We start from the raw sequence: 14058 nt of genomic DNA on the forward strand, positions 1-14058 counted from the left end.
TCTGTGGTCTGATGGGCCAAAATTTGAAATTGTTTTTGGAACTCATGGACGGGGCATCCTCTGAGGAGAGGAACCATCCGGCTTGTTATCAGCCCACAGCTCAAAAGCCAGCATCCGTGATGGCATGGGGGTGCATTAGTGCACACAGCATGAGTAACTTGCACATCTCTTGCACCATTAATGCCGAGCAATATATACAAGCTTTGGAGCCACATAGGCTGAGACGAAGATGACATCTTGTGTATTTCAGCAAGACAAATCCAAACCACATTCTGCACGGATTACAACAGCATGGCGCCATAATAAGAGTCTGGGCCTAAACTGGCTTTGCTGCAGTCCAGATCTGCCACTCACTGACAACATTTGGTGCATTATGAAGTGAGAAATATGACAAAGGAGGCCCCAGAGTGTTGAGCAGCTGAAATCCTATATCAAGCAGAAATAGAAAAACGTTTTTCTTTCATAGTATTGTTAAAGAAGAGATAATACAGTGGTAAACATGCTGCTGTCCCAACTTTTTAAATTTAAAATGAGTAGATTTTTTTCAAAAAACAAATCATATTGATGGTTTATCACCAAATAAATCATTAGCATGATGAGCATGTGGGATGAAGGAATAAGGCTGCCCCCAAAATCAATTCTATGACCAACACACCAGTGCCCTCAGATTTAACCTTCACAACAGTTCTTACAGTGTTCTCCAAAATGTGGTCATCACTGTCAGAGGACTCCTCCGAGTTGCTGTCGCCTTCACTGAAAACACAGTATGAACATGTCAGAGAAAAGGACTAGACACAGAGACATGCCAGTCCAAAGCAGGCAGATAGCAGACTGGCTCCTTTACCCAGTGTCATTGTGGCTGTGCTTGGCTCTCTTAGCCAAGTGTTTGCTCTCCAGGTCATTCAGCGCAGACTCCGCCATGATTGCGTCATACACTAGGGAAAGCAGATGGAAAAGACAAATCTGACACTGAAGAGGTCATCTGTGTTTACTTCTGCCTTCTCAGAATAACAGAACCTTTCTTTGGTCTTGACATAAGCTCTTTACCCCTGTGATCAAAAGATAACTGTATTAGCAGTAAAAAATAAATAAATAAATACATCCAAACAGTCATCTTCAGTCTTGTGCCATCTTTCATTAGAATGGACTCCAATGTGAATTTACAGTGTAAAATAATCACCCTAAAACTTCTGTAAGCCAAACTAGTGTACTGTCACACTCTACCTCTGCCTCTTACCTTTCTCTACTTGAATCCTGAAAGCTGTCTTGTTTCTTCTACCATACTCCAATCTGAAAAAAAAAGCATTTTCACCAAAAATAGGGACTTTTAATTTAATACATACCAATACAGACTAATCTGATTATTGAGAGAGGTGTGGATTTTATTTCATTCTTGTTTTGGGGGTTGTGAACTGCTTACAAAAAAGATTATACACTTTTATCCATTTTAGCCAGACCAGGGCCTGTATTTATCAAGCATCTCAGAGTAGGAAATCACTCCTAACTGGCCAAAAATTCTCAGAATGATGCTTTTTTTTGGTCCTAATTTTAGGACCGAATTTTATCAGCATTCCTAACTTGGGAAATCAGCTCCTGAGATGTCCTAACTGGTTAGGAGCTGCCAGGAAATGGCGTTCAGACAGACACAAGCACACAGACTCCATAGGAGGGCAGATGTTTTACTAACACTCCCCAGTGCTAAGCTCATTAAAAGATACTGTACTGCCAAAAACAAAGTAGTTTTGTGACAGATCTGCAATGGGAGGCAACCCCTCCATCAACAAGAATACCATGCTATCTCCACAGAAACCAAGGGAATTATAACATTCCATTATTAGAAACAGGAACGTTGCAGCCTTGCATTAAAAAAACAACTCAATGGTGATGGTTCTTATAGTACCACAGATAATGGACAGATTCATTCACCACACACTGTGGAATCAACAAAAAACAAGCTACATTTATGCAAATGCCTGGTTTCCCTGGAGGTGGAGTGATCATCAGCGGTACACACATTAAAATCAACACACTGAGCACTGACAAGGACACTACTGTGAATCAAAGACAGTCTCACAGCACTAAAGTGGTCTTTGATGAGAACTACGTTATCTTTGATTTAGTGACAAAATGGACTGGATCACCTCAACTTTTAAGTCCTACTCTGAGGTAGGAGTGCCTCAGTCCAAAGGCAACTTTTGGCACAATTCCTGGGAGTGACTGTGAGATGCTTGATAAAAACAGGTCCAGAAAACCGTTCTCATGAACTTGCCTGTACAGTTTCTGAACATCCAGAGCCATGGCTGAAAGATCCACATATTCCCTATTGCTGGACGCCAAATACTGCAAACAGAATTTACCATGAAACAGGGTCAAGTGCAGCACAGTATAAGAGCAACAGCTTATCTATTTTTACTGAACTGTGAGATAACATAAACATCTGTATTTACACCTAGGAAAACCAGGACACACACTTGTACCTGCTCCACTCTGTGTCTAAGCCGAATGTCCAGACTGCCTCCACCTCTGTTCTTCATGGCTGAGCTTCTTCAAGCCTGCAGCAAGACAGACATTCAAACAAGACTCAAATGAGACATGCAAGCACCGCATGCATTCTGCACAGGCGTCAAGAAGCATCTGCCTTCAGACAACTTAAAAACTTGGTAATATAACCTACAATCCATTCTGTTCTATGGCACCAAATACATCTGCACAACAGCTTTATGCTAAGATAAATACAATGCCTTTGCTGTTACAACTAAATTACTCATTTTAACCCTAACATGAAGTAACTGATAAAGACAATAAAAACAACCATTCAGGCAAGTAAAGAGTTGTTTAGCATAACTAATTCACACACACTTTGATAAAAATATTCAAACTTCATGGTAAGGTTACACGTAATAGCGTCAATCGAACCGCAGTGTCCAAAATAAAACGCACAGTTTCCGTATGTGTTGCTGATAAAGCTAACGGTGACACGTTACCAGTAGCCAGGATGTTGAAGCACTCAGGACTCAACCCAAACACACAGTCCCGGTGGTTTTAATCAGTTTTAACATAGCAATAACACAATTCCTCTGTTAAACCTCGGCAACGTGTTTATAAAACACATAAACTTCCCCCGGAAATGAAAATTACTATATCCGTGTAAGGATTTTCAAAATAAATCATTGCAATTCTCTAGAAATATTCAGGAAACGCATCCCAAAACTGGGTTTCTAATTAAGAATTATTTCAACATTTCTCTTCTCGTTGAATAGTATTCCTGACTTTTATGTATGTCTAAAAGAAACTGAAGTAATAGCACCTACACCTGTCATTGTACGGTATAATTTAACTCGGAGATAAGGGGGTTATAAGTCTATGAATTAGGCCTATGTTACACAGCTACAGCTTTGTTCTGAGGTACCTAAAATAGTTTATAATAGGCTACTTGTCATGTTTTTGTACATTTCATGTTACAAAATACTTTGTCTCATTTTATATCATTGGTGTTTTTAATCTCATGTTCACTGAATAAACATGTTTAAACTGTCATACAGTCTCTGAAGGAAACTAAAAGGACGAGGAGTGTCAGAGCTGCTCTCACTTTCACTTCCTCGTCAGGTTGTTTGACAGCTATACTTCCTTATTATAGTTTGACAGAGATTAGCTGTGTGCCGGTCGGTGTGACAGTCATGAAGGACGGTGGCGGGGCAGGAGAACCGACGGAGGTTTCCCGTCAGGAGCTTTATGAGGCTTATGTGAACTGTTACGTTCAGCCGTGCACAGAGGTTCAGCCGTGTCGCGATGCCGAGCTGATGAAGAAAGCCACTCAGTATCTGCTCAGGGAGCCAAGATCCAGAGACGCTTTCACCGTGTTCCCGTTCTACCAGGCTGTGGGCGAGAACTGTGATGCCCTCGGTACTGACTGCAGGACACACCTGTCTGCTTTTATCAAAGCCACCGAGCTGCTGGAAATTATCTGCGTCAATCTGTTTCTTCAGCCCTGGAAGAAGGAAATCAGGACACTTAAGGTATGGCGATCTTTTCTTATTTGTCGTCTTTTTTCCTTTTCTTTCACTTTGTGTGTGTGTGTGTGTCTTTTGCCACTCCCACTTGCCAGGTGACTTTAATGACCTCGTCTGGAATTCAAACAGAATTTGCTGCTCTGGTTTGCATGTTCTCCCTGTGCCTGTGTGGGTTCTCTCCAGCCTCCTCCCACAGTCCAAAGACATGCAGCTTAGGTTGATTGGTGACTCTAAATTGCCCACAGGAGTGTGTGTGGGGGTGTGTGTGAGATAATGGATGGATGTATGGATGGGTATAGATATAGATAATGGATGGATGGATGGATGGGTATAGATATAGATAATGGATGGATGGGTGGGTGGGGATAGATATATGGATGGACTGTAATTAGGGTTTAATGTTTCTTCTGCGAGCAACTAGCTTTGATTTCCAAACAAAACTGCTGCTCAGTTTTCGACATGCTCAGCTGATGTTTCCACTGATTACCACATAGTTGGCTGACTTAATGGATGGATGGATGGGATATAGATGATGGATGGATGGATGGGTATAGATAATGGATGGATGGATGGATGGGTGGATGGGTATAGATATATATAATGGATGGATGGATGGATGGGTATAGATATATATAATGGATGGATGGATGGATGGGTATAGATATAGATGATGGATGGATGGATGGGTATAGATAATGGATGGATGACCGTCTGACCTTTTGATGGTGGCCCCAAGAGGACTTAAAATCATGGCTGGATTTATTAGGGGGGCTCAACTGAACTGCAGAGCCCCTAGTAATCCTCCATTCCTGCCTCTATCTATGCCATAGGTATATTTTTTAACTAGAGATCATTTGATTAAAGATAAATAGAGGGTAAAGTTAAAAATGCACTAAAGTTGCACATTTTTGTTGTTAATCCAGCCTTGCATGGAATTATAGAGACTTGTTTCTCTGGGGAATGTCACCCTACCCTATATAAATAAAATAAACATAAATAAATAAAAAGTGTGGATGTGATCAGTAGATGGCATGGTAATCAACAGTAAATTGTATGAAAGTTGAAAATATCACTACAAATGTCACATTAAAACCCATTTTATTATGTACATCTAGGAATTCATTCTGCCTGGTTCGGTTAAGCTTTTTTATATGGTCTTATTTCATATGTTAGGTTTTTGTTAGTGCTGCACCGACTGGAGGTCACTAAAATTTCATTGTACATGTTATAATGACAGTAAAGGATTATCTTATCTTGTCTTATCTTAATAGTGAAGGTAATTTGCCCTTTTGATTTAGGTATCAGCAGTTTACAAGTCAAAAGATTTTGGGCCTTATAACAGTTTTTATTGTCGTGAACCACACTGCTGACCAAAGAGAAACTCTGGCTTGACCTCGGCTCCACATGAAAAGTGACAGGTCCTCAGAAAAAGAAGAATTAACCTCCGGTGACTGTGATTACCCACATTGCATTTTATTGTTTGGTTCATGTTTTTCAGTTAGTAAACAATTCCTAGATTGATAAACCAAATTTTTGCACAAGGTTATTTTACTTTGAAATTAAATGTTTGTGACAGTTTGAGATGATTTGATGCATTGTTCCACTTCCTGCTTACGCGCAGATTGTGGTAGAAAGAGGAAGCACCTGAAAGCACAGTGTGAATTAAGATAAAGACACAATAACCCCTAATGACACATTTAGAAATGCATTTAGACGTGCTGGAAAACCCCGGTTATTATTTGTAACAGTTGGGATCTGTGTTCAGGGCTTCATCGTGTCATTGCTGTACTGCAGAAACTGCTAGATATGAATGTCTGAATAAAAATAAGCACACATTTTTAATATGTTAGTGGGATGATGAAATGGTTTTGAATTAGGCAAAATTACAGACAGGTTTTATCAGTACTGTATCGAGGTTACTATTGCACAACTGTTATAAAAATAATTGAGTGTGATCATTACTGTATACACATAGTCATACAACATTAGTTAGATTCAGAGAAAGCTATGAAAAGAAAAAAGTTATAACCTGTTATAATAAAATGAAGTATTCATCTGAACCTGCTGAGATTCGGTAGTCCTTGTCACACACACACACACACACACACACACAAAGCCACCCAAATGATGTGGGATGAGGGCAAGGTCAGTTGCTCTCTTTCTCCATATGTTTTTCCATCCAATGCTTTAGGGTAAGCACAATCTACAGCAAGAGTTCTCAGAAGTGACTTCTTTTCATGGTCCCTGGAGGATGAAGCTGGTCACCACCCTGAGCTTTTCTCAGCACCACCATTAGGCCAAAGGTTGTGGTTGTACAAGTAGAGCCTGACTGATGGTGGCTGGCATTATAACTGAAACCTATGATGTGTTGGATACGTCAACTTATAAGGAAAAAGAAATTGCAAAGGAAATGGCAAAGATGAGTTTGAGATCCAAACAGTAAAAGTGTCCCATTTCTATACATTCTATGTACAGTGTTTACTCCTGCCATTGCAGTGACTTTACCATTTTTACTAATAGAAATTGAATCAGGACACCGCTAGTCTCCAAATAAATACAGTGGTCTGTCCACTATAGAGCACTGACATGTTTATTTTTCCACCATAAAATGTCTCTCTTGCTTGCATATCCTGGTCACAGTTGTTTAATGGCCAAACTTAAAAGATACCCAATAAATGACCATTTCTTTATTTAGATTTTTTTTTTCTGTCTCTTTCAGACTTTTACCGGTCCCTTTGTTTACTGTCTCTTGCCAGTTCTCAGCAGTTCTACCCTTAAGTCAGTCCTGGCTTCTATTGGCTACCTGCCCTATACTGACACCCCACAAAGGTAGGGAACGAGGAGGAGGAGAAGAAAGAGAACAAGAGTGACAGACGCTGTAGGCATCAAGCCACACAGCCTGTTCATACAGCTGATAGTCTCCATGCCACAAGTACACATATATCATACACACATCCTCTTGAAAGAGAGTTATAGGAATTCAAGTGAGTGAGATTTAAAACGTCATGGCAAATACTTTAAATAAAATGAAGAGATAAGTCTCAGTTTTCTGTCAAGCTTGCTTGTGAGCAATTAAAGATCAAATCTTCATCTCATTTTGAAATATGTGCAAAATAGTGAGTTTTAAAATGTCAACAATGAGGGTTGGGGTGGGAGGATGTTTGGGTTTGCTCTAACAGAATCATGGAATACATACACTTGAAGCAAATGGGGGGAAGTGTCTGATGTGCTGGATTTAGTCTGTTCTTCTCATCCCTTTTTGCCTTGCTGCCCTTGGTGGTCCTCTTCACCAGCGAGTTCAGACTCAGAGATGATCCCAACCCAGACAGAGCCATGAAACTGGGCTTTGAGCTGCTGCTGGCCAGGGTGCAATGTTCCCACTTCCTGGAGCTCCTGGAGAAGGATCAGCTGGGACCAGTGGTAAGATCAGGAAGCATCCATCAATCCATCCATTATCTATACTGCTTATTCCTGAATAGGGTCGCTGGAGCCAGTTGACATTGGGTGAGAGGCGGGGTCCACCCTGGACAGGTCGCCAGTCTATTACAAGGTTGACATGTAGACAACCAACCACACACATCCACACTCACTCCTACAGGCAGTTTAGAGTCACCAGTCAACCTAAGCTGCATGTCTTTGGACTGTGGGAGGAAGCTGGAGTACCCAGAGAGAATCCACACAGGGAGAACATGCCAACCCTGCACAGAAAGACACCGGGTCGACCTGGGCTCGAACCCAGAAGGCGACAGCGCTAACCACCACGCCAGTATCCAACCATGTTTAGACAATATGATAATGATACTTGCCATTTTATTGTCTGACCAAACAGCAGCTACTTGTACTACAGTAAGTTACATAGTGTTTTAATTTATTTCAAGTCACTGTGGTAATTTCTGTGCCATTAAAGCATCTATCAGATGATTCTGATACATACAGAGAGACAGGAGAGACAAAAAGAAAGAAATTGACATGCATAAGGAGATGAAACCAAAATCATTCAATGAAGGAATATAGTTCTAGTCAATGCAGCCATCAGCATGCTACACACATTAGGGTCTAACTGCCTTGTACCTGAGACTTGTATACAAATGAATGGCCGTCACAGGGCATTTTCAGAGGTCACAGTAACTGACAGCTGTGATCTTCCACTGCAGGAGTGGCTGGAGGTTCTCCAGAGAGAGGGGTCTACAAAACTGGAGGAACCTACAGACAAGACGACAACAATAGGGCAAAAGGAAGAGGAAAAGAAGGAGGAGGAGGCAGATAGAAAAGAGGTAGGGCAGAGTGCAAGAGGGCTGGTTGACTGTGTGGAGAAGGGGAAAAGGAACAAAAGAAGCTGACAGCAAAGCAGCAACACCAGAGAGAAATAAAAATCATCAAGTGCGGCTTCAGCACCAGCAATAAAACCTTTTATGAGAATTATAAGGGAGCAGCTGTTTTCAACTGTGCTGCTCATCATATAAACATAGCAGCACACAATGAGATGGTTCCCAAACTGTTCCATTTAGAAACAAAATAGCTCCTAATTTACATAGACTACATAGTGGGAAGTCTGAGCTAGGCTGCTGTAAATATGGCACTGAGACAAACATACTGAGGGACTGGTATATTCAAATAGAGGACACATTTAATAGAAGGGTAGAAAAATCGTCTTTTACTGTGCAATTTAATGATAGTATCTTTAATCAAAAACTAAGCAATATTAAAAACTATGATCCAAAACTGACATCCCTACCCCTGATAACATCAAAGACTAAAGGGCTGCAAATTCAGGTGGCATTATCAGAATGCAGGCAATCTGGCGTCAAAGAACAGTCAGTCAAATACACATAATATGACAAAAAGTTTATATTCTGACTACAGGCACTGCAGACATGTATCAATCACATTTCATTTAATTACTAATTGGTCCAGAATCATCTTGAGGCTTTGTGGCAGGCACAGATAACCATGTTAAAGAAACTGGACACATTTATCTGATGCTCCTTTGACCGTGCTGCTTGGCCTAGGTCATCCGCGTGGAGCCACAGTGTCTCGCTGCTTCTTTAACCCTGGAACACAGCCTGGTGGTGGGCTAGTGTGGCACCCCTTGCAGCTGTCTGTGTTTCTTCTCTTCCTGCTTCTGAGCAATAGTCAGAATTTTTTCTTCTGCTTTAAAGGAATTCCTTGTTTTTGGATTCCAAATTCTTATCTTCCTCAAAACATATTGGCCAGATTTTCCCTGCAACATCTCTGCATCCAGTCTCCACAGATACTTTGCTCTTAGAAGTGCAAACACCTCTCCTTTTGGTGTTCATAAAATCACCCGACACCACTGTTGTACTGTAGACCCTTCCAACCAAACCACAGTCTGTTTGCAGAGTGGTTATTGTGATCTCTGGTGGAACTGGTGCTGCTGGTTTAGGCCCCTGCTCAGTTTGGTCCTGGTCATGCTTGCTCTTCTGCTCTCTGACTGAGGACTACAGGTTTTTTGTTTGCTTGTTTTGCCTGATCACTCCCAAGGCACTGATGGTGTGGTTGACTGCTTCTTCAGGCTACTGGTTATCTCTTGTTTGGACTTGGGCACTGACCTTCTTCACATGCTCATCATTGACTCCCTGAGTTCTAAGAACATTCTGCTTTCTCCTGCTAACATTCCAAGATAATTAATCTCAATAATAATTGCCCAATCACTTTCAGATCTAGTGTTTGAGTCTGTCCTCAAAACTGTAGATAAGATGCTCTTGATTTTTTTCAAGGCCCTCCAAAACCACAGGTGCCACGTGTAAGCTAACAGGTTGTGTCTGGTTTCTTTGGGAATATCATAAGACTTTTACACTTCATGATCTAATGATTTCTGAATCAGCCTGGAGGGACCAAATCAACTTGCCGAAAAAACACCAATAAAACATAAATGGCACCATGCAGATAATACTGTAGACCACTCTCTTAACCTTAAGTAGCACATTTCATATTAATATCTTGATTTGAGTCATGTATCAAAGAAACTGTAACAGCTTGGTAGGCTATCATATAAAAACTGAAGTTCTGTAATTTGCTTTGGTCCAGCTATTGCTTTAATCAGTGAGGCATTGTAAGCACAGTGTCTGGGGAACCGCACCAGCAGCAGTGACCATGGGCAGCAGCTGGGTGACTGTACTACCTGTATTTCTGCCACTGGTACAAAATGAGCAGTTGTATAAAAGGTGTGTGAGGGAGACAAAGTTCTGGCTCATGATTAGAATTTGCTAAAATGAAAAAGACTTCATGTTTCTTTCAAATGTATGCAGTGGTATCTGCAGAAAATATTTAATTCTTTCTGTGCAAGTTAATAGAACGGTAAAGACACTGTATTAAAGTGTAAATTAAATTAATTATTAACTCAAATTTGAATGCAACATCAACAAAATCAAGTGTGTGGGTTCCTTAAACATAAATATTACAAACCCCATTTCCAGAAAAATTGGAAAATATTCCAAAACGCACTAAAAACTAAAATCAGTGATCAAATGTCAAGATGCTAGGTGGCCAAACATTTTACAGGTAATAATTCTAGGTGTATTTGCTGAACAAAATAATGAATTATGAATCATTTCAATGATTTGTATAATTTAATAGCAACCAACACAGCATTTGATTTTGGTAGTTGTATCTCAAAATTATATACAAAAATAATTTTCTTTCTTGAGAATGCTCTCTTCAAAATTCAACTCAAATGTGTTACATCTTAAATGTATGTGAGATTTTGGATTGCAAAGAATTAGAATGAGTGGGCCTTGTCAGCTGTAGGGTGGCCTGTGATATTAGGATGTCCACCTCTTGCGAGTGTCATTGAATTATATGACAAGATCAATCATCCACACACACAACTGAGCAGACATAACAAGCCATAGCACCAGAAACACGGCCATCCTTAATAAACTGGCTGCAATCACAGCTGAATTCAGCTCTGTTGTCTTTCCCCAGGTACCTCTGTATTTGGACAGCAGGCTTGCAATGACCTCCCAGCCCAAGCCCCGACACTTAAACCTCCTCTGCGTAGATCATTCCATTATGGAGATGCAGAGAATCTACCCTGATCTAGCCTTCAGGGGTCGCCCTCTGGTATCAGACAAACCTCACCAAGCCAACAGCAGCAGGAGCAGCAGTAAAGATGCTCATACTGCCATGGGTAATTATGGTGATGACGGTAAAGTTGCTGAGCTCTGCAAAGCAGATTGCATTAAAGGCACCAAAGCTGCTGCTACAGCTGTCGGTAGTAGAAGTGATAGCAGCAAAGCTGGTGACGTGTTTTGTGACGATGGCAGAAGTAGAGGTTGTAACGACGGGAGCGGTGGTTGGAGCACACCCCCAGGAAACACTGCTAGCAGTAGCTTCAGTCACACTGATGGAAGCAGAGTTGATGAGGAGCTCAGTGGTCCTCAGGCCATTTCCCTGCACATCACACTGCGAGCTGGATCTAAAGCAGAGCCAAGCCTGAAGCCTGGAGAGTGTCAGGCCACAGCAGAGCCTCCTGCCTGGACGCAGGAGCAGGCCACAGCAGGTAACACGCACACATGTTTTGTTATGTAAAGCTGATTACTATGTATATAAATTTGCCATCTGCTATATCAGTCCATTTCCAGATCTCTTTACATAATAGTTCTAATGATCCATATTATTGGTAATAATGAGGAGTCATTTCCATTAGAGGTGGGCTAAACTCCTTTATCATCTTTATCACAGTATATGTAATTTAATTAAAATTAAAATCAAATAGTCTGACAGAAATGTTTGTTTTTGGCCACTAGCAAATGAAACACCTGTCAGATCAACCCAGAGATATTCAAAGGACGGCTACCACAGTATCAGCTGTATGGCTGACAGGTGCATCCTGTCTAATGTTATACAGTATGTCACCATATTGCCCATCTCTAATTTGCATTCTGCTGTTAGATTACTGAGTCTCTGTCTACACTTCTAGCGGTAAAGTCTCCCTGTGATTCATGTTTTGTCTTGGGAAACCAAAGTTTTGTTAATTAAAGAATAGGTCCAGGATTTTTCAAGTTGGTCTTAAAATAATATACTTATATAAGTTACAGTGACTAAGACCTATACTCACATACATTTGGGCACATCAGCATTGTATTCACACCATCGGGGTGTGTGTGTGCATGAGTGGGTGACTCTGTAAAGCATTTTGTCCAGGTAAGGTAGGAAAGCGCTACATTAGTGTAGTCCGTTTACCATTTTTAAGACCAACTTGAAAAATCCTGGACCTACTCTTTAATGTAGCCAAAATGAGTTGCACCCTGTAGAGTAAAGGTGAAACTCTGATGTTCATAGAGAGGAAGAGGCTGGCCAAATCAGAGCTTCCCTCTCTAGGCTCTGTGGATGAGGATCAGAACCTGAGAGAGCTGGCAGAGAGGATGGGCCAGCTCCATGTGCAGGACACCAGAGAGGAGGTGAAGAGAAAGGAAGAACACAAGAAAGGACAGGAGAAGACGAATAATGAGAGGGGGAAGAAAGAGCTTAGAAAGACGAGCACTGAGGGAGGAGTGGAGGAGCAGAATCTCAGGAAGCCGGTGATGGAGACCGGTCCGGCACTGAGCCACGGTGCCAGTAGATGCTCCAGATCCTCTCAGCATGAGCCTGCAGTGATTAGAGAGCAGAAGGGGCATCACACTTCACCCCTGACTGTCAATGCAGCAGACTGTGAGAGCTGTAAAGGTGGAGGCAGCACAGGACAGCAGGAAGGAGAAGACAATGGAAAAGCAGGAACAGGCCGAGGAGAGGAGCTGCTGGCACAGAGCTTTGTTATTGTTGAGCGTCACAAGAAATAACTCAAGGTTGGCCTCAAGGTTCATTTCCATGTATGGACGTACATTAGTATCAGAGCTTGAGCTTAGATATTGTCTGATTTCGGTCGTCACTGTATCACATTTACTCTTTCAGGAGTGATACTGCACCCAGATTGTAAAACAGCAGCTGTGGCCTCAAGCAGACCTTAAAGGGAATAAACTTTCTCTGGCACATTGTGTGAAAACTTTGGAGGTTTGTCAGTTATATCCTTCTTCTTTTGAACATAACATAAGAAGTTGTGATATTGGGAAAGCCCAGGGTTTGTTTAATCCCATGTATCATGAAGATTCTGTTAAAACTGCAAATTACTGCCAATTGTTGTGCCTATATTCATGTGGATGGCAAAGTAAGAATTTCATTGTACAGGGAAACACGTTTCCTAACTGTGCATATGACAAATAAACACTTTGACCTCTGACCTATATGATACTTTTTTTTTACCAATACCAAAGTGGTGAACTTTTGGTCTGTTAGTTTGCTAAACATAAAAGCAGTGGTTGTGTTTAACGAATCTGAACTTTTCAAATGCACCAGTGTTTCAGGCTGTCGTAATAAAATCCAATGTGCACTTCACCCCCTCACTGGTACTTCCGAACACAGTACCATCTGGTACACAGATGACTTAAGGACAAACGAATGATGTTATTGCCACTGTCAGCACCATATAACTGTACCAGTATAATCACTTCTGAATGTATTTGCATGTAAACTTGACAGATGCATTCTCTGATTTGCATGTCATTATACTGCAGTGGAAGATGAGCAGTGGTTTACAGGTACTTTGTCAAACCGACCTGATGTAGGCACAAGGCTAATGAAACTCGGTACCAGAGAAAAGAGTAAGGCCTGCACAGTCTCCAAACCACTTGTTTATATAAATGGAGATTTTAAATCTCGGTTGAGTTGTCATAAAAAATCAGTGTTTGATCAAACTGATCTTCTTTAACATTAGTGGAAATCCATACACTATTACTATACAGTAGTCCTTCTCTAAGTACTACTATACAGTAGTAGTACTTAGAGAAGGACCAACTATAAATTACTGTCTACAGTGCCTTGCGAAAGTATTCGGCCCCCTTGAACTTTGCGACCTTTTGCCACATTTCAGGCTTCAAACATAAAGATATAAAACTGTAATTTTTTGTGAAGAATCAACAACAAGTGGGACACAATCATGAAGTGGAACGAAATTTATTGGATATTTCAAACGTTTTTAACAAATAAAAAA

At 41.1% G+C, this 14058-nt stretch overlaps 2 protein-coding genes across 8 annotated transcripts in view; one reads left to right on the forward strand and one right to left on the reverse strand.

Annotated features, from left to right (window-relative positions):
• The window catches only part of nvl (nuclear VCP like), a 32418-nt gene extending 28416 nt beyond the window's left edge, over window positions 1-4002 (reverse strand). The window contains exons 1-6 of one of the 7 annotated variants that reach the window (XM_020607570.1): window positions 3924-4002; window positions 2478-2552; window positions 2270-2340; window positions 1238-1290; window positions 845-935; window positions 693-753 (exon numbers count right to left, since the gene is read on the reverse strand). In XM_020607570.1, the coding sequence (XP_020463226.1) occupies window positions 693-753; window positions 845-935; window positions 1238-1290; window positions 2270-2340; window positions 2478-2534 (333 nt within the window). In that variant the 5' untranslated portion in view covers window positions 2535-2552; window positions 3924-4002. Of the gene's footprint in view, window positions 1-692; window positions 754-844; window positions 936-1237; window positions 1291-2269; window positions 2341-2477; window positions 2553-2859; window positions 2948-2984; window positions 3186-3589; window positions 3668-3923 lie in introns of those variants that run through there. The other 6 variants (XM_020607572.1, XM_020607574.1, XM_020607568.1 and 3 more) reach the window with 6 other exon arrangements.
• On the forward strand, window positions 2573-13204 carry LOC109964338 (uncharacterized). Its single transcript, XM_020607564.1, has 7 exons — window positions 2573-2660; window positions 3638-4016; window positions 6730-6839; window positions 7304-7430; window positions 8165-8284; window positions 10956-11532; window positions 12315-13204. The coding sequence occupies exons 1-7, from the start codon at window positions 2593-2595 to the stop codon at window positions 12809-12811; spliced, it is 1878 nt and encodes a 625-aa protein (XP_020463220.1). The 5' UTR covers window positions 2573-2592; the 3' UTR covers window positions 12812-13204.
• Window positions 13205-14058: the final 854 nt, after the last annotated feature.

This window comes from Monopterus albus, unplaced genomic scaffold (genome assembly GCF_001952655.1).
Source record: "Monopterus albus unplaced genomic scaffold, M_albus_1.0 scaffold87.1, whole genome shotgun sequence".
Classification (NCBI taxonomy): domain Eukaryota; kingdom Metazoa; phylum Chordata; class Actinopteri; order Synbranchiformes; family Synbranchidae; genus Monopterus; species Monopterus albus.

What these genes read in the sequence shown, in the direction of transcription:
- LOC109964338 (XM_020607564.1), top strand. Translation starts at nt 2,593, where the DNA reads ATGCAAGCACCGCATGCATTCTGCACAGGCGTCAAGAAGCATCTGCCT. An exon ending in AGGAAATCAGGACACTTAAG is followed by an intron (nt 4,017 to 6,729) that starts GTATGGCGATCT and finishes TGTCTCTTTCAG; the next exon opens with ACTTTTACCGGTCCCTTTGT. An exon ending in AGGAGGCAGATAGAAAAGAG is followed by an intron (nt 8,285 to 10,955) that starts GTAGGGCAGAGT and finishes GTCTTTCCCCAG; the next exon opens with GTACCTCTGTATTTGGACAG.